The sequence below is a fragment of the Microcaecilia unicolor genome, chromosome 1 (genome assembly GCF_901765095.1).
Source record: "Microcaecilia unicolor chromosome 1, aMicUni1.1, whole genome shotgun sequence".
Lineage (NCBI taxonomy): Eukaryota > Metazoa > Chordata > Amphibia > Gymnophiona > Siphonopidae > Microcaecilia > Microcaecilia unicolor.
Window position 1 is genome coordinate 550133987 of NC_044031.1, and position 20558 is coordinate 550154544.

A 20558-nucleotide genomic window follows, 5' to 3' on the forward strand; every position below is an offset into this window, starting at 1 on the left:
ACTGAGCGGTTTTCCCTATAGGAAACAAAGGTAAAGAAATAAATAGCAACTCTGAGTATTGGGGGGGGGGGGGGGGGGGGAGAGAGTGGAGAATTAGGTTATATGGCAAGCGTGAAGTGGGGGAATCACTGGGTGCACTCTAACAGAAATTTGAATGAAATTACATGAACTGTTGAAAGGCTAAGATATCTTCCTTTAAGAGAGCTGGCTTGTGTAGCAGCCTGCTTTCTCTACACATCTCTTTTGCCTTGCAATTCTGCATTGTTTACGATCACTATACAACTTTGTATTTGTTATCCACTGACTGGGCAAACGCCTTTGACGGTACTATGTAAGCCACATTGAGCCTGCAAATAGGTGGGAAAATGTGGGGTACAAATGCAACAAATAAATAAATAAAAATAAATACATTGCTAGTCCTTTCTCCATTGTCTCTTAGCTTGAACATATCTCCTACACTCTGTTATATACTCTTATGATACTCTTAGACAAATTGGCCTATCCAGCTTGCTCAGCTCTTCTCCTATGTTTCTCTACCAATCCACATAGATAAGCATATAAATTCCCATACCTAAACCAATATATTTTCATACAACCTCTCAACCTTATTCCTACTCCTCTATATCTATCCCAAGAATGTTTACATTCCGTAACAGTACTAATTTGCAACACATCTGCCGGTATGTTTTTGGAGGCCTTGTCTTTCTTCTCTTTGGTTTTTACAAGATCTCTACTTAATCCAGCACCCAGGCCTCATGTCTTACCACCAAGCTTTGTCATAATCCACACAGCCATCAAAACTAGAGAGGGTCTGGTATGAAAAATCCTGCTATCCCATGTTTGCTGATGTTCAGGTGAAAACTATGGCCGCTCTCTGCAAGTATTCCCAGCTATACCACTGATGTTAGGATTGTCACAATGTGCTCTGTCCTGCCTGAGATTTCAAATAAACTGAACTGGCCTATTTTCCTACAGGAAGCTAAACAATTATTTGATTGAGTACATTTTATATAGCACCTTTAACAACATAAGCTGCATCAATGTGGTTTACAAATGATAAGAAATAATACAAAGCAGTCACATAAAAACAATCAAATTATCCCCTCCCTTCAACAAGAAGATAGATTTCCACTGAAAAAAACATCACTCTTGCAAACTATGGCTACAACATATAACACAATACCATAATATATTAATTCTGGCCAGCATTTAAACACTTAAATAGACAACCACAGCTTAAGCTGTTTCCTAAAGTGAAGGTAATTTGTTTCTTCTCCAACATTAAGAGGAAGATCATTCAACAGCCTGGAGCCAACATAACTGAAAAGCCTGTTCTCTGGTTGTTGTTAATCTGATCAGTCAGAGAAAGGAGCTGTAAAAGCCTCATCTGGGAAGACGTGATTGTGTGAGCTCATAGGGCACTATGGCTATCCTTGTAGTGGCATTTCTGGACCAAACATAGTACCTTGACTTCAAATGAACTTTAACTGGGAGCCAGAACATATACTGTAATAGTGGTGTGGCACGATCAGATCTTTTTTTTTTTTTTACTTATCAGCAGCTTGACAGCTACATTTTGTAATAACTGCAGTCTCTTTAAATTAATAAGTGGCAGTCCAAGATATGATGAGTTGTAATAGTCTGTTCTGGAAAGAACCAGAGCATGAAGGAACTGGATTAAATTCTCACTCTAGAATGGACAAGCAAAAATCTCAGCTAATAAAAGTACAACCTAACCACAGAAGAAATCTGCAGCAGCATAGGCAGGGTCATAGCAATCTTTATCCCTGATGAGATGAGCTAGATAAGTACATAAGTATTGCCATACTGAGAAAGACCAAAGGTCCATCAAGCCCAGCATCCTGTTTCCAACACTGGCCAATCCAGATCACAAATACCCGGCAAGATCCCAAAAAAGTACAAAACATTCTATACTGCTTATCCCAGAAACAGTGGATTTTCCCCTAAGTCCATTTAATAACTATCTATGGACTTTTCCTTTAGGAAGCTGTGCAAACCTTTTTTAAACTCTGCTAAGCTAACTGCCTTTACCACATTCTCTGGCAACGAATTCCAGAGTTTAATTACACATTGGGTGAAGAAAGATTTTCTCCGATTCATTTCAAATTTACTACATTGTAGCTTCATCGCATGCCCCCTAGTCCTAGTATTTTTGGAAAGCGTGAACAGACGCTTCACATCTACCTGTTCAACTTCACTCATTATTTTATAGAGAATAGATCCAGATATTTTTAAGCACGGTATTGAGTTTATATTTTTATCTTTAGAGCAAATGAGGGGTTTTGCTCACAAATAACAAAAAATAAAAGGCAGTGGAGATGTTCTATGATCGAGAAGTTTGTCTATCCCCTGAGGCATAAATCACTTCGGTGTAGACCGGTGGCGTAGCTAGGGTAGTTGACACCCGGGGCCGGTCATTTTTAACACCCCCCCCCCCCCAAATCCAGTACTAGGCATACCGAGAATACAAAACACTCATGACCTATAGAGCAATTCTACCATACCATAAGCAGTAATTTGTACGAGTCACACAAGGAAACGGAAAGCATCTTAAACACTACAGTGAGCACTAGAACATCAATTCACCTATTGTAAAACAAAAACAGACAGATTAGTATAGATCGTCGATCCTGCACAGTCAATGCCAACCGAAAGCCATGTCTTTTTCACAAACACAGATATACCCTAATCCACTATAGAATAAGTAATCATAAACTTTCTATTTAGACAAAAATTAAACTGAACCCCCAAGATACCAGACTCTGCATACAAAGCAAAGCCACAGAAACAGAAAATGTCCCCTAGTACTGTACAAAATATAAAGACAGCAGATGTAAATTTGAAAAAACTAACAAATACCAATCACCACTTTACAAATTAACAAATAGAAATAAAACAAATACAGAAAATAAAATAATACCATTTTATTGGACTAATACATTTAGCTTCCCGAGGCCATCAATTCTGAAAGCTAGATCAGCCAAGTTTGGTGGCCATATTTGGACACTGCAATAGGTGGAATAACTTTGGCCAGTTTGACTTTAACTGGCCAGCAATGAATATCAGTTTGGCTGGTTAAAGTCGAACCAGCCAAAGTTAAACCAGATATTTAATGCAGGTGACCAGAAATGGCCGGGCACTGAATATCCGGGTTTAGCACCGACCACGGGAGACAGCTCAACTATCTCTTGTTTTGTATAGAGCTGTTTGGTTTTGCAGATCAGCCAGCTTTGTATATAAAATGTATTTCCTTATTTATAATCTAGTAGGGCACATAGCTAGCTTGTGTTTTCCTGACCTTTACAGGGACAAGTTAACAGACAGGTTTGCTTGGCCTAAAATAATGGGCCATAAACTTTAAAGCCTCTGTTTGTTTCAAACTGACTCTGAATTAATACAGAGACATTCTCAGTGAAGGACAAGTATGAGTGATAAGTATTCTAGGGAGGGAGGTTAAAGGGCAAATGATGGATAATTGGGAAAAATACCAAAGAAGCAGAATTATGTGACTGTGACCTTAGAGGTCAGACTTGAAGAATACCAGATAAGTAAGAGAGAAAATATAAGGCATTAAGTGATTGGACAAAATTAAGCTTCAGTAATCTGACAAGCACATTTTGTGACAGTCAGAGTTTTATTAAGCTTCCAGAGAAATACATAGAAACACCATAGAGATATTTTATTTTCCTTATACTGAAATTTAGACTGATATAAAAAAAGAATTTAATTTTCTGTAACACTGGGATAAAAGAATATTTTATTGTAACCATTTATTTACTCTAATAAATTTTAGGATTATTATAAAAGAGAAAAACTAAACTCTGGAGTGTGTTTCCTTTACCAGAAGGGCTTTCTTTCTGTCTCTTCTGAAGTTGTTTAGCTTCCCTTTAGAGGCAAGAGGGTGGCTATATACTCCCATGGTCTCAATATCAGGGCCGTTGTTTTTAATCTTGTTGTAATAAGAGACTTCCTAAAGTTATCCAGCTAACATCAATATGTATTCAGCAGCAGACTTATGTGAATAAGTGCTGCTGAATAACTAGATAAAATTAAGTGCCTAACGTTATCTCGATAAGTTAACTACTCATTGGCTTTTCAAACATTGACCTCAAGAATTTTAGCAGACCTTAGCTCTCTTATCTTTCTCACTCCCTCCCCTCCTTTTTCACCTGTTCTATATGCCATTCTTCTCTCTCCCTCATTACAATCTCTGCTCTTTCTGATATCTATCTTTGCATTTCTCCTAGTCTACTCTCACCATGCTTGGTTGCACTGATGTAGCGTCACAAATGTACCAGAAGCACAGGCTGATCTTGTGTACTCAAACAGTTATATAGTTTAAAGGACAGCAGGTGTCAATACATCAAAGCCAAGTGAGCCAATGGCAGTGACTAATAGCTATCAGATCCCAGTAATGTTTCCTTCATAATAAAGACTCTGGGCAAGTCACTTAACCCTCCGTTGCCCCTGGTACAAAATAAGTACCTGAATATATGTAAACCGCTTTGAATGTAGTTGCAAAAACCTCAGAAAGGCGGTATATCAAGTTCCATTTCCCTTTCAGATCAAGGTCCATCAAGCACAGCATCCTGTCTCCAACAGAGATTGCTCTAAGCCACAAGTAGCTGGCATAATAACCCAAAAAGTAGAATTAAATTCTATTATTTATTTTTAAAGTTTCAAAAAGCAACACCTGGATGAAAATATTTATACAAGGAAGATTGCAAATGCTCAAAACAGAAAGAAATAATCTTGAAGATGAAGTGCTCTTTTAGGAATGTCCTTTATACTTTTTTTAACTCCTGCCATTGCACAGTAGCAGCTGCAACAGCACTACCACTAGTTGTTATTAAACCATATACAAATCAATATTCAAAAGCACTTCTGTGGTCAGCAGTTGACATTAACCATAGAAGAATGATTTTTTGGGGGAAAAAAGTGCTAGCTACAGATAAATTCTGAATGGCCACCTTAGTGTCTGTCAAAATGTATCTGTTTATAGGAAAAGCTGGGGTGTTTTAGAGATAGCAGTGATTTTCAGTCCTTTCCTGGATAAATTTATTTCTTCACGAGGACTGCATAAAAAGCAGTTCATACTTTAAATGGATAAGTTATCTACTACATATTCAGTGACTGTACCTAAATAGATAAGGCCACCAAATATTGGGCACAAAGACAAGTGGATAAATAATCTGCTCATCTTTATGTAGCAGCCATGGGTTTGAATATTGATCCCATAGTTTCTTCAAGGCTATAATGTCAATTTTTTCCACTGAGAAGCAGCTCTAGCTAAAAATAAAAATAATATGTTAACAATTTCATTTATTACTCTACTGAAAAATAAAAAAATAAGAGGGCAATATTCAGCCAACAGTGGTCAGCAGTTTTTTAACCGCTGACCGCCATCACTGAACCTATGCTCAAATATTCAATGCTGGGCCATGTCTGGGTACTGGCTTTAGATATTGGGGTAAGCCTGGCACTTAACCAGATAAAGTGAAGTTACTCACCTGTAGCAGGTGTTCTCCAAGCACAGCAGGCCAAGTATTCTCACAGTTGTGTGACATCATCTGATGGAGCCTGGTGCGGACACTGACTAGAGAGATTAATGTACAATTTTCTAGCAGAGTCCCACCGCGCATGCGCTGGAGCCTTCCCACCCGATGTGGGTCCCTCAGTCATATAAAATAGGCAAAGAATACAACTCCAAGGGGAGATGGGAGGGTATGTGAGAGTACTTGGCCTGCTGTCCTCAGACAACACCTCCTACAGGTGAGCAACTTCACTTTCTCCAAGGACAAGCCAGCCAGCTGTATTCTCACAGCTGGGAATCCCTAGCTAACAGGCTCACCAAAAACAAGAATGCTAGAATAATATGGACTCAAAATGTCGAGGCCTCAAAGTCAATCAACCTGAAATTATGTACATACTAGTTGTGAAGGTGCAGCCTGGAACCAAATAAAACTGGGCCTAGGGAGGTGGAGTTGGATTCTAGACACCTGCCCGAACCGGCTGTCACATCAGATATCCTGCTCAAGCCAGTAATGAGATGTGAATGTATGGACAGAAGACCACATCACAGGTTTGCAGATCTCCTCTATGAAGGCAGACCTCAAATGGGCTACTGACATAGTCATGGTTCTGACATTATGCACCTTGAAATGACCCTTTAGAGTCAGTCCAGTATGGGCATAAGTAAAGGAGATGAAGAGGTGTATTTTCAAAGCACTTGGACTTACAAAGGTCCACAGTAACCTATGAAACTTTGTAAGTCTAAGTGCTTTGAAAATAAGCCCCCAAATCTGCTAGCCAATTAGAAATTGTACGTTTGCCGATGGCTACCCTCATTCGGTTTAGGTCAAAGAAACAAAAAGCTGGGTAGACTATGGGCTTTAGACCACTCCAGACAGAAGGATAAGGCTCACTTGCAATCTAAGGTATGCAGTACACTTTCGCCAGGATGGGAATGTGGTTTTGGCAAAAACGTTAGTAGAAAGACTCCGACACCACCTTAGGAAGGAACTTAGGGTGCATGTGGAAAACTACTCTATTGTGGAGAAACTTAGTATAGGTGGATCAGCTACTAGGGCCTGAAGCTCACTGACTTTGCGAGCTGAAGTGCCTGCCATCATAAGCACAACTTTCCATGTCAAATAATACAGATGACAGGAATAAAGTAGCTGAAAAAAAGCTTTCAAAGTTGGGTGAGGAAAACGTAGAGATCCCATGACACAGTTGGAGGTGTCTCGCAGTGCTTCTAAGGACTTCCGTGAAGAAAGAGATTAAGGCCTTAACCCTAGTCCCTGAGGAAATTGTTTGAAACCTGCGGAGTCGGGCGGTTTCAGGGGAAGGCGTCCTTTATAGGAAGAAGAAAGAAACTTTTAGTCTGGCTTTATTTTCAGCGAGACATTTTTGAAGCTAAGTACATTGTGTTTCACGTTTTATTGTTTGTATGAAAGGTTTAAGTACACTTATAGCACTTGGGTGAGGGGGTATGAATTGCATATAAAAAAAATACCCTCCCAAAAAAAGTTATATGAGTGACCTGATGAAAGAAGTGCTATACCACTGATTGGCAGCTTCATTGTCTGCATTTACAGTGAGTTATATATCTGAGGGTACTAAAAAAAAACATTTAACAAAATGTGTACTTGCAAACATGAGTGCAATGAAGTATCTGTACTATAGGTTTTTTTTGTAGCTTGAGTCCTGGTTTCTACAATAACAGTTGGAGGTTTGACAGGGGGCTTTGTCAATAGCAAACCTCTTATGAAGCGAACTAGAGGCTGTACAGAGATGGGTTTACCTCCTACACGGTGATGATAACCACTAATTGCACTAAGTGCTTTCAAACCAGACTGTGAGAGGTACAGGAGTATTCAAGAACTTTTGTGTAGGGAAAGTAAGGGGATCTATGGCCTGGCCCTCACACCAGATGGCAAACTTCCTCCACTTAAATGAGTGACATCTCTTAGTGGAGTCTTTCCTGGAAGCCAGCAAAATATGAGAGACTCTCTCCAGCAAATCTAAAGATTCAAATTCTATGCTCTCAACATCCAAGCCCTGAGTGCCAGTGTAGGAAGTTGGGATATAGAAGGGATCCCTCGTTCTGCATGATGAGGGTCGAAAAATATTCCAATGTCCATGGATCTTCGAAGGACAACTCCAGAAGAAAGGAAACCACATTTTCCTTGACCAGTAAGGAGCGATTAGGAACACAGTTTCCTGGTCTTGCTTGAATTTCAACAAAGTCTTCTCTATGAAAGGTATTGAAAGATACACATATAGAAGACTCTCCCCCCCCCCCCCCCCCCCCCAATGTAGGAGAAAGGCATCCGACACTAGTCTGGAATGTTATCTGAGCCTGGAACAGAACTGGGGGACTTTGTTGTTGAGACAAGTGTCAAAACAATCCACCGACGGGGTGCCCCAATCTTGGAAGATTTTGCGGGCTAAGCCAGAATGAGAGACCACTAATTCAATTACAAAACCTTGCTCAGTCTGTCTGCCAGACAGTTGTCCTTTCCTGCTAAGTATGTGACTAGGACTATTTTGTGAAGGAGAGCCCACTGCCACATCTCCACTGCTTCCTGACACAAGAGGTAGGAACACATACCCCCCCTGCTTTTTCACATAAAACACTGCAACCTAGTAGTCCATTTGAATGAGAATAATTTGTTTCCATAGATGATCTCTGAAATCCTTTAGATTGTTCCAAATGACCCTCAGCTCAAGGAGGTTGATATGAAGATTATTTCCTGAGCAGATCTTGGGTGTGAAGCCCATCCACATGAGCTCCCCATCCCAGGTTGGATGCATCCATTGTTAGTACCTTCTGAGGAGGTGAAATTTGGAATGGTAGTCCCACAGTCAAATTCATTTGAATTGTCCACCAGAGAAGGGCATGAGTCAACTCTGGAGAAATCTGGATTATATCCCTTAGATTCCCAGCCACCTGAGACCACTGGGAAGCTAGGATCACTGGGCCTCTCTCAAATGGAGATGTGACAAGGAACTGACATGCACTATTGAGGCCATGTGGCTCATCAATCTCAACATTTGCCATGCTGTGACCTGCTTGCTGCTTCAGACCTGCAAGGTGAGTGTTATCAAGGTCTCTTCTCTTGCTTGTGGAAGAAAAACCTGAGCCAGCAATGTATCGAGCAGGGAGTAGAGGAGTGGCCTGGTGGTTGGTGCAATGGGCTTTGATCCTGGTAACCTGAATTTGATTCCCACTGCAGCTCCTTGTGACCTTGGGCAAGTCACTTAACCCTTGTTTCGCTTCTGCCTCAGGGGGAACTTGCAATCAAGACCAGAAATTTTCATCTTGCAGTCTGGTCTTGATTCAAGTCCCCCCTGAGGCAGAAGCAAAACAAGAGGGCTCCTTGTCAAGAACTTCTACTGTGCATTGGGACCCGGTTTGAAGATTACTAGCGGATATCGTGAAAGTGCTGTAACCACCCGGGTGGAGAAGCTAAGTAGAATAATCCCCTTTTTTGCTAGGTTTTTTGAAATTTGTTTGGACAATAGGTCTTTGTAGTTGATAATACTAATCCTTGTTGAGATTTTGCAGCTTATCTTTTCTCTCTGTTTTTTTTTTTTTTTTGCTCCAGCGAGTTTTTCTCCCTATGAGGAGTTGTTTATTGCTGAAGTTGATGTTCAAAGAGTAGTTTGAAACCAGTGATAAGTGCCCTGTTAGGGGTGGTCCTATGTAGGCACCCTGGGCTATTGAGGTTTCTTCTTCTTTAATACACTTTTGTCTGCAATCCCTTGGGTTACTATTGTTTTTTGTGAGAAATATTGGGTGTTATTAGATTATAATTCTGTTGCTCTGCAGTTATTTTGATTTTTGAGTGAACCAGAACGGAATATTCAAGGTGCAGTCACACCAAGGAGCGATACAGAGGCATTCTATTATTTTTGGTCTTATTCACCATCCCTTTTCCTAATAATTCCTAGCACTGTATGTTTTTCGGCCGCCGCACACTGAGCAGAAGATTTCAGTGTATTATCTACAACGACACCTAGATCTTGAGTGCTGACCCCTAAGGTGGACCCTAGCATCAGGTAACTACTCTTTAATTTGTCAATTTGGCTCAGTACATCTTCCAGGTTCACCAAGATTTCTTTCAGTTCCTCTGCATCATTACCCTTGAAAACCATTTCAAGTACAGGCAGATCTCTTACATCTTCTTCCCTAAAGACTGAAGCAAAGAATTCATTCAGTTTCTCCGCTATAACCTTGTCCTCCCTGAGTGTCCCTTTTGCTCCTTCTTGATCTATTGATCCCATGGATTCCTTTGCAGGCTTTCTGCTTCTGATGTACCAAGTTTCTCTTCATATTCTCTTTTAGCCTTCTTTATTAATACTTTGCATCTGACTTGCCAGTGCTTATGTTGCTTCTTATTTTCTTCATTTGGGTCCTTTTTTCTATTCTTTGAAGAACAATCTTTTGGCTGCAAGAGCCTCTTTTACTTCACCTTTCAACCATGCTGGATGTCATTTTCTCTTCTTTCCTCCAAAGTCGCTAGATTGGTCTTGTTGGCACCAAAAATACTTTTGCCCTGCTGCTCTTGACTGTTAATGCTTCTTGATGAAAGCTGCAAGCACAGATTACATAAAGGATTATGGTCAGGACCCAAGCATAACAGGCACCAATAATAAGTTTCTGTGAGGGACATGGTCCTGCCATATCGTGAAGTGCTGGGAGTGTTCTGGTACATTGGAGGAAAACAACTGAAGCAAAATCAAACAGCAGAATTTTTACAAAAAAAGGAAAGCTTACTTTACCATGTGGTCAAGGCCAAAGGAGCAATGAAAAAAAAATTGTAACTTACAAATATGCTGAAAACTCTAAGAATAACTAAGTGAAGGAGAGAAACCTAGTCCCACATAAAAAAGGAACAATTTATTTTTTAGATAGTTCACCTGTTTTTCTCTATCACCTCTGAAGTAAAACAAAATGGTGAGTGTGAGGGAGAAACAAATAAAGCATCCTCTCAGCTATCTGGAAGAAAAAAAGACTGCCTTGCTCCAACATGGCGGCAGCAAGCAGGAAGGCACACACATGCGCAGTGCACAGTCCTAAAAGCTTCTAGAATAGGAATGCTGGGGAGTATCACCATTGAGGGCACCATCTGATGATGTCACCCAGATGTGAGGATATGATGTCCTGCTTGTCCTTGGAGAAGTGCCAATATTCAGCCCTTAGCCGAATAAGTAAAACCAGACAAAGATAAGACTACTATTTATACAGTCCTATTTGCTCAGTTAAGGGATAAATATATGGTTAAGTGTTGACTCCATCCCTGGGCTGCCCACACAATAGTCGGTTTCGGCTTTAGCAGTTACAGGGGATATTCAGCAGCATTATCCGGGTAAGTGCTGCTGAATATTTCTTCAAGGCCCAGTCAGCATGATTTAATCAGATAAGAACTTCTTTTATCCAGTTAACTCACTTAAGTATTGACCCCTAAAGGTTTCTGGTTTTGAATAAAAAGAAAACATTAGATATTTAAATGATTGGAACCCAAATCAAAATATTTGCACAGTGACCATTTGTACTTTATTTACTGGAAAAGGTTTAATTGGCAAACTGATTTGTCAATTAAGTTTATTCCAGATAATAAAATCCTGCTACGTATACATGTAGTCAAGTGAAAGATTTGAATAGGGACACTTACTTCTCATAAGGAACAACTAGATTTTTATGGAAAAATGCCATCTCTGTTTTGCTGAGGCTCAGGACACCAAGGTCAATACTCTGAAATTCCTCAGGGACATCTTCCCAATAGTTTTTCTCTTTAGAGACATCAGGTTCTGGGATGGAGCTGGGTTCACGATGTGGTATAAGTTTGGAATGAGGAGCAAAGTCAGGAATTAGGGAGAAGCTGGCATCAGGAGGTGTGATGCTAGCATCATACATTTGTTGGATGCTAAAGTCATGAGATGGTTGGAGTTTGGCATCAGCAGGTGATGGGACGCCTGTTTTATAAGTAGATTTCTAAGAAAAAAACATGAGTTTTATTAAGCAGACAGCTCTTATCTATAATATAAATTACCAATCAACTGAGAAAAAAATGACACTTGCATGATAGACAAATTTAAAATTGGTATGATTATAGCTGTGTACAACAGCATATCAGAAAAACACTTTTAGAGAGGTTACCAATCTAAAAAAAAAAAAAGAAAGAAATCTATGATTTAACAAACAACATAAGAGCTTGATACTATTTTTTGAATATATGAAGTATAAAATTATAGGTTGTTTAAATTAGAATGTTTTCACAATCACTGTTTTTGATACATATTAGATTCTATAAGGTATGTGACTTCTATTTTTTCCCTTGCAATATGCAACCATATCTCTTCCTGATTAGATTATGATGAATGTTTTTTAACAGGAATCTAAATTCAACCCATATATTTAAATAGATGCATTCAAGTAAGAAAGTTAAAAACAAACTACCATGATAAAGAATATTCATCAACATCTTCTGTACTTATCTGAGCCTGGATCCTTTTTCAGGATTATTTCTAAGAATTGCTCACGAAGGGAGTGGCACTATTATGGAGTGGCCAAATGATCAAGAAAAGAAATATCCAACATTCTCACCATAAATCAAAGGGTTATTTGCAGTGCCAATGTTCAAACTGATCTCTAATATTTTACATCTATGCAATAAAGAATTCTATGAATTTACTCTGTCTTGATCAGCTTTTTCTCTGTGAATGTATTAAATGCTAATCACTAGCAGAACAAAGACTTTGTTTTTGTAAACATTATTTATTTAAAACACTTTTATCCACTATATCAAGATTTCATAGCAGCTCACAATAAAACATACATAATACAATCATAATAATATAATTGGAATCAACAATATACACACATAAATAAGCCATGAGTATAAAACCTCCAAAACTGCAAAACACACCAAGTAGAGATACCATTCCAGCCTATTATCTCATATCATCAGGATACTGTCTCTCTTTTCTAAAATTATAACTGACATTTGAAAGCTAAAGAAAACAAATAAGCCTTAAGCTTCTTCCTACATTTGGTTGTTGAGTCAATCACCAGCAGCTCTTTAGGTAAACAATTCCATTCAGATGGGCCTACACACAAAAAAAGGTTCAATTTTGCATTTCATGAAAGTATGTTTTCCTGGCAGAAGGGACATGCAAACTGCAACAAATGTCTTCCTTTATACATCTTCAAAACCCAGTCAGAATAAGAAGGAACCTCACTATACAATGCCTAATGTATCAAAGTCAGAGTTTTAAATGTAATTCTCCAAGAGATGGGTAACCAACGTACTGAATGCAAGAATGGAGACATGTTCTGAATTGACTGACCAGGCCAACAAAAAAGAATTACAATAATCCAGATTTATGATCACCACATGGGTGCTCACCTTACCTTCTCAAGATATTGTTCATACAAATACCGCAGACTTTTCATATCCAGCTGTCGTGTTTCTTCTTCCAGCTTAACCTAATAAATATAATATTTTATATTATCAATCTGGCACACTACACAAGATAAAGCACAAGATAGAAAAAAGGGGGCTCACTTGCAGCTGTTTCTAGACCTTCTGAACCCTTTCCATTTTGGGGGCGCTTTCAATATTTGCTTCTTGGGGACTCTTAGGTTGAACTTTTGCTACTGCATAAAAAAGTATATTGCACACACAATAATGCATTTCTTATCCATATGTATGCACTAAGTACAAGAATACTGAATACCACAAGGGAAGAACCAGGAAGTAAGGGAAACAATGGGGAGGGGAAACCTGTCTGAAGAGCCAAGTTTAAAAAATGTTGGCAGAAGGTGAAGCAACAAGTTTCCATGTGTTGCATTAGACATGTGTTGCTCATAATTCTGGAGCGCAAAGAACCTGCATGTGCAGAGCCTTGTGCATGTTAAGTGTGACATTCAAAAGAAAATAAGAAGAAATGAGCAACTTTTCCTTTTCTTTCTGAATATGGTATAGTTGAGAGGTAAATTGAATTGTTGACAATCCTTGAAGAATTGTATATCAGTGGCCCTGTATACTAAAGTGTAAAGTCACTTTGCAAAGTGTACTTCACATGAAAAATAGCGCAAAATGCCTGGAAAGATGCAAAAAAAATGTGAACGTTTGTGCTATTTTTTGCTTGGAGTGCACTTAAAAGTACACTTTGCAGTAATAAACTGTTGCACTAAGTCCACTTCATCCAAAAGATTTTGTAAATTTTGCATTAATGAGCTACTGCAATGCAAAATAATACACAGCAGTTTATTAATGCACAAAACTTCAAAAACAAGAGAGGTTTCATGGGCCTATTTTCAAAGAAATACAACTATTTTTTTTCAAAAGCTGAAGGAGAGAAAAAAGTGTCCTTTGTGTAGTGATACCATTAAATTAGAGTGCATACATGGCAACCTTAGTGTCTGCACTGTGATAAGATCAACAAGAGTTTGTATTAGACACAGCAATTTTAGAAAGTTTGAGAGGAGTCCAAAATGCTCTGTGTAAAAAAATAAAAATAAAAAAAAAGAAGAAGATTGAACTATCAAAGCAGCTTTTTAGGGATTTAAAGGAGTAAAGCCACAGCTGTTGCCATTGTGAGTCTTCCAAACAAGTAGCTATGTCAAAAGACCATATATGATAATGAGCTGAAGGCTTAGTGAACCTCTCCAGTCTGAAAAACTTATACCAATTTGAAGCCTCCTTGGAACCAGATGCAAGTTGTTTACACAAAGCAATGCAGGCAAGTTCTTGAACTAATGAATGTAGTGTGTATTTTTTGAGCCCTGAAACTACATTTCTGTTGATGGCTCTCTCATTCTCCCTGTCTCCTCAGCTCGAAACCTTGGGGTCATCTTTGACTCTTCTCTCTCCTTCTCTGCTCATATCCAGCAGATTGCCAAGACCTGTCGTTTCTTTCTTTACAACATCCGTAAAATCCGCCCCTTTCTTTCCGAGCACTCTACCAAAACCCTCATCCACACCCTTGTCACCTCTCGTTTAGACTACTGCAATCTGCTTTTTGCTGGCCTCCCACTTAGTCACCTCTCCCCTCTCCAGTCGGTTCAAAACTCTGCTGCCCGTCTCATCTTCTGCCAGGGTTGCTTTACTCATACTACCCCTCTCCTCAAGACCCTTCACTGGCTCCCTATCCGTTTTCGCATCCTGTTCAAACTTCTTCTACTAACCTATAAATGTACTCACTCTGCTGCTCCCCAGTATCTCTCCACACTCGTCCTTCCCTACACCCCTTCCCGTGCACTCCGCTCCATGGATAAATCCTTCTTATCTGTTCCCTTCTCCACTACTGCCAACTCCAGACTTCGCGTCTTCTGTCTCGCTGCACCCTACGCCTGGAATAAACTTCCTGAGCCCCTACGTCTTGCCCCATCCTTGGCCACCTTTAAATCTAGACTGAAAGCCCACCTCTTTAACATTGCTTTTGACTCGTAACCACTTGTAACCACTCGCCTCCACCTACCCTCCTCTCTTCCTTCCCGTTCACATTAATTGATTTGATTTGCTTACTTTATTTATTTTTTGTCTATTAGATTGTAAGCTCTTTGAGCAGGGACTGTCTTTCTTCTATGTTTGTGCAGTGCTGCGTATGCCTTGTAGCGCTATAGAAATGCTAAATAGTAGTAGTAGTAGTAGTAATTGTAGCCAATAAAAATATTGTGATATTGGCAGTTTATATAATGTCTTAAGTTTCATAAAGGGCAACTTCTTATCCTCAAAAGGTTGACCTATGGTCCTTAAACCAGCCCTTTTCCAGGTTAACCAATTTACTGAACGATTGTGGATTTTTATAGCAGTATTATTCCATAGTGGAGCTAGTAAGGAATCCTTCCATTTACATTGAACCAGTAACTCCCCAAAAAGCCATTTTTGTAGATTTCACCACAGGATCAGAGTCTGGTATCAGGAAATCTGATATATACAGGCAGATATTTAAGCTGAATATTATAATATCTCTGCAGTTCAAAGAGTAGCCACAATGGCACAGCCTTTGAGTCAGAATTCACAATCATTCTAGTTCCATGCCTGAGTATGAAAGTGACATGGTAGTCAAAGAAGCTAGGAAAATGAACTCTGCCATGTAATTTGCCTGTCTTAAGTTTGTTAAGAGCAATCCTAGGATTTTTACCATTCCATAAATATACGGAAAGCATTGAACCAATTTTTTGTAGGTCTTTGAAGGCAATATACATGGTAACATACTAAGGGCCCTGTTTACTAAGCCATGCTATAGGCATGCTAACGTTTTTAGTGCACACTTATACTAGAGACACCCATAGGAATATTTAGGTGTCTTTAGCATTAGTGTGCGCTAATTTTAGTGCACGTTAAAAACGCTAGCACACACTGGTCAGGTGATGCACTAGAGAATGAAGGACGTGGTTCTGTGCTCTCTTAGGCCCTTCCGTCAATCTATGTAATTTTAATTGTTAAAAAGTTGGACTCTAACCCTTAACTCATTATCGGAAGTTCGCGGATACCTAATGGAAAAATTTGTGGAACCACAGCTAAAAAGTTTGCCCGCCAGAGAAACAAAAAAGGGAGAAAGAAAAATCAAGGGTGATGGGCAAAGACGAACATTCAAAGCACGAGAGCCTCATTTTTACTCCGGAGCAGCTAAAACAACTTACTGAGGCGGTGGGATTAGCGCTTGCACCGAAATTAGACCAGCTATCGACCCAAATTGCCACTCTAGCGTCCTCCCTGATGGACACTACTAATCGGACTGGAGAGTTGGAGCGCCGTGTTTCTGAGTTGGAGGACACATGCAATCCAGCCGCGGATCAGATAAAGAAACTGCATTCCACTGTTATTATTATTATTATTTATTGCATTTGTACCCCACATTTTCCCACCTATTTGCAGGCTCAATGTGACTTACAGAGTGTTGTTATGACAAAGTCATGAAAGGAAATTGGATACAATCAAAGTAATCAGAAGATGGATGATGAATTAGAGAGGATGGTATTTGATAGGATAGTTTTGGAGGTGATTTGTGTCTTTAAGGGTTCTTTTTGTAAGCCTTCCCAGGGCCCTCGCTCCAAGTGCACAGAGTTTCCAGGTGCTTTTTGGCTAGGATCAGGTGACACTCTGGGGGAGGAATGCTGGCTTCGGCCTAACCCCTGGTAAGCCTTTCCTCAGCTGAGAGGTGCCCAGCTCTATCACCGGCTGCCTTTCAGGTGCTGTGGAGGACTTGCAGCTCATCTGCATATCCTTACAGCCTTCTCCGGGGTGACACCCAGGTGCACTCCGATCCACTCAGGGCCTCCGCTCTAGGTGCCCAGCGCTCCCACCAGGTGCTGTGGAGGACTTGCAGCCCTTCTGCATTTCCTCACAGCTGTATCCGGGGTGACTCCAGGTCCACCCCGACCTTCCCAGGGCCCTCGCTCCAAGTGCATAGAGTTTCCAGGTGCTTTTTGACTAGGATCAGGCGACCCTCAGGGGGAGGAATGCTGGCTTCAGCCTAACCCCTGGTAAGCCTTTCCTCAGCTGAGAGGTGCCCAGCTCTACCACCGGCTGCCTTTCAGGTGCTGTGGAGGACTTGCAGCTCATCTGCATATCCTTACAGCCTTCTCCGGGGTGACACCCAGGTCCACTCCGATCCACTCAGGGCCTCCGCTCTAGGTGTGTGCGCGGGGCATTTTTCCCTTTACATCTAATCTTCTTCCCAGTTGCTAAAGTACCTCATTCATTTATGGCCCCTATTCACATTCTCTTCCTAGCCCTGTCCCTTCCTAATCTTTTTCCTCACCCCCTACCTCTCTCCGTTACAGGAACTCACTGCCCATCTATCGACTTCATCACCTCACCTTCTCTCCTACCCTATTCCTCCCTCTTGGCTTTTAATCTCCGTCTCTTTCTTCCCTCCATTTTGCCTTCCCATTCCACCTAAATACCTCTCGCCTTCGACGCCTTCGTGGTCACACCTCTCCTACTCTCCTCCACTCTCTTTTACTCCTTCTCTTACTCTCAGCCGGTGACATCAATCCCAATCCTGGCCCTCCTCACCAACTATTATCCCAACTCTACAGATCTCACCGCGACCTCTCTAACCTTATCTCTATTCCTCTACTCCCCTCCTCTTCTCTGCCCTTCTCTTGCACCCTATGGAATGCCCGCTCTATCTGTAACAAACTCCCCTACATCCAGGACCTCTTTATCTTGAGGTCACCTCCATCTGCTCGCCATAACAGAAACCTGGCTCTGCCCTGATGACTCTGCTTCAGTCGCAGCCCTCTGCCATGGCGGTTATCTTTTTTCACATACTCCTCACCCTGCTGGTCGCGGGGGCGGTGTTGGACTACTTATCTCTCCCTCCTCCAGATTTCAACCCCTTCTTCCACCTCAATCTGTTTTTCCTCCTTTGAAGTCCACTGTATCCGCCTTTTCTCTCCTCTGCCTCTTCGAATAGCGGTCATTTATCGTCCCCCTGATAAGTCCCTTTCATCCTTTCTCAGTGACTGATGCCTGGCTTGCCTTCTTCCATGATCCTTCCTCCCACTCTCTCATCCTTGGCGACTTTAATATTCCTGCTAATGATCCTTCCAACTCTTATATTTCCAAGTTACTCGCTTTAACATCCTCCTTTAATCTCAAACTATGCTCCACCTCCCCCACTCATCAAAATGGTCACTGTCTTGATCTCATCTTCTCCTCCAACTGTTCACCCTCTAGTTTCCTTGCCTCTGATCTTCCCCTCTCTGATCACCATCTTATAACTTTCACACTTAAATCTCCTCCCTCCCAGTCCCGTCCTATCTTATCTAATTTATCTAGGAATCTTCACGATATTGACCCTTCATCTCTATCCTCCCATGTTTCAAACCTCCTCTCTACTGTGGCACTATCCACATCTGTCAATGAGGCTGTTTCTTCTTACAACAATACTCTATCCTCTGCCTTAGACACTCTTGCACCTTTGATGACCCACCCTATAAGGCGTACAAAACCCCAACCTTGGCTGACTTCTAATATCCGCTACCCACGTTCCTGTACTCGCTCCGCCGAACGCCTCTGGCGTAAATCTCGGGCCCTTGCTGATTTCTTACACCTTAAGTTCATGCTGACCTCCTTCCAATCTGCTCTTCTACGCGCCAAACAGGATTATTATATCCAACTGACCAACTCTCTTGGCTCTAACCCTCGTCTTCTCTTCACCACATTGAACTCTCTCCTCAAGGTGCCCCCTCCCCCAACTCCCCCTTCATTATCTCCTCAGACCCTTGCTGAATTCTTTCATGACAAGGTTCAAAAGATAAACCATGAATTCTCTACCTCGCCACCTCTCCCTCCACTAGTCCGTTCCCCTCTCTCTCCTTCCCCTTATTCCTTTTCCTCCTTTCCTGAAGTTACTATAGAGGAAACTACACTTCTCCTTTCTTCCTCAAAATGTACCACCTGTTCCTCTGATCCCATTCCCACCCACCTTCTTAATGCCATCTCACCTGCTCTTATTCCTTTTATCTGTCACATTCTCAACCTCTCACTTTCCACCGCAACTGTCCCTACTGCCTTTAAACATGCTGTGGTCACACCTCTCCTTAAGAAGCCTTCACTCGACCCTACTTGCCCCTCTAATTACCGACCCATCTCCCTCCTCCCTTTTCTCTCCAAATTACTTGAGCGTGCTGTTCACCACCGCTGCCTTGATTTTCTCTCCTCACATGCTATTCTTGATCCACTACAATCTGGTTTTCGCCCTCTCCACTCAACCGAAACTGCGCTTACTAAAGTCTCCAATGACCTATTACTGGCTAAATCCAGAGGTCTCTATTCCATACTCATCCTTCTTGATCTTTCCGCTGCTTTTGACACTGTTGATCACAGCATACTCCTCAATATCCTGTCCTCATTAGATTCCAGGGCTCTGTCCTTTCCTGGTTCTCTTCCTACCTCTCCCTCCGCACCTTTAGTGTTCACTCTGGTGGATCCTCTTCTACTTCTATCCCTCTGCCTGTCGGCGTACCTCAGGGGTCTGTTCTTGGTCCCCTCCTCTTTTCCATTTACACTTCTTCCCTTGGTTCATTAATCTCATCCCATGGCTTTTCCTACCATCTCTATGCTGATGACTCCCAAATCTACCTTTCTACCCCTGATATCTCACCTTGCATCCAAACCAAAGTTTCAGTGTGCTTGTCTGACATTGCTGTCTGGATGTCTCAACGCCACCTGAAATTAAACATGACCAAAACCGAGCTTCTCATTTTTCCCCCCAAACCCACCTCCCCACTCCCCCCGTTTTCTATTTCTGTTGATGGCTCTCTCATTCTCCCTGTCTCCTCAGCTCGAAACCTTGGGGTCATCTTTGACTCTTCTCTCTCCTTCTCTGCTCATATCCAGCAGATCGCCAAGACCTGTCGTTTCTTTCTTTACAACATCCGTAAAATCTGCCCCTTTCTTTCCGAGCACTCTACCAAAACCCTCGTCCACACTCTTGTCACCTCTCGTTTAGACTACTGCAATCTGCTTCTTGCTGGCCTCCTACTTAGTCACCTCTCCCCTCTCCAATCGGTTCAAAACTCTGTTGCCCATCTCATCTTCCGCCAGGGTCGCTTTACTCATACTACCCCTCTCCTCAAGTCGCTTCACTGGCTCCCTATCCGTTTTCGCATCCTGTTCAAACTTCTTCTACTAACCTATAAATGTACTCACTCTGCTGCTTCCCAGTATCTCTCCACACTCGTCCTTCCCTACACCCCTTCCCGTGCACTCCGCTCCATGGATAAATCCTTCTTATCTGTTCCCTTCTCCACTACTGCCAACTCCAGACTTCGCGCCTTCTGTCTCGCTGCACCCTACGCCTGGAATAAACTTCCTGAGCCCCTACGTCTTGCCCCATCCTTGGCCACCTTTAAATCTAGACTGAAAGCCCACCTCTTTAACATTGCTTTTGACTCGTAACCACTTGTAACCACTCGCCTCCACCTACCCTTCTCTCCTCCTTCCTGTACACATTAATTAATTTGATTACTTTATTTTTTGTCTATTAGATTGTAAGCTCTTTGA

The 20558-nt window shown here is 41.4% G+C and overlaps 1 protein-coding gene across 1 annotated transcript in view; it reads right to left on the reverse strand.

Annotated features, from left to right (window-relative positions):
• The window catches only part of RGS22 (regulator of G protein signaling 22), a 399161-nt gene that overhangs the window by 94040 nt on the left and 284563 nt on the right, over positions 1–20558 (reverse strand). Inside the window, exons 16-17 of the mRNA XM_030217260.1 lie at positions 12944–13018; positions 11205–11524 (exon numbers count right to left, since the gene is read on the reverse strand). Of these exons, the coding sequence (XP_030073120.1) occupies positions 11205–11524; positions 12944–13018 (395 nt within the window). The remainder of the gene's footprint in view (positions 1–11204; positions 11525–12943; positions 13019–20558) is intronic.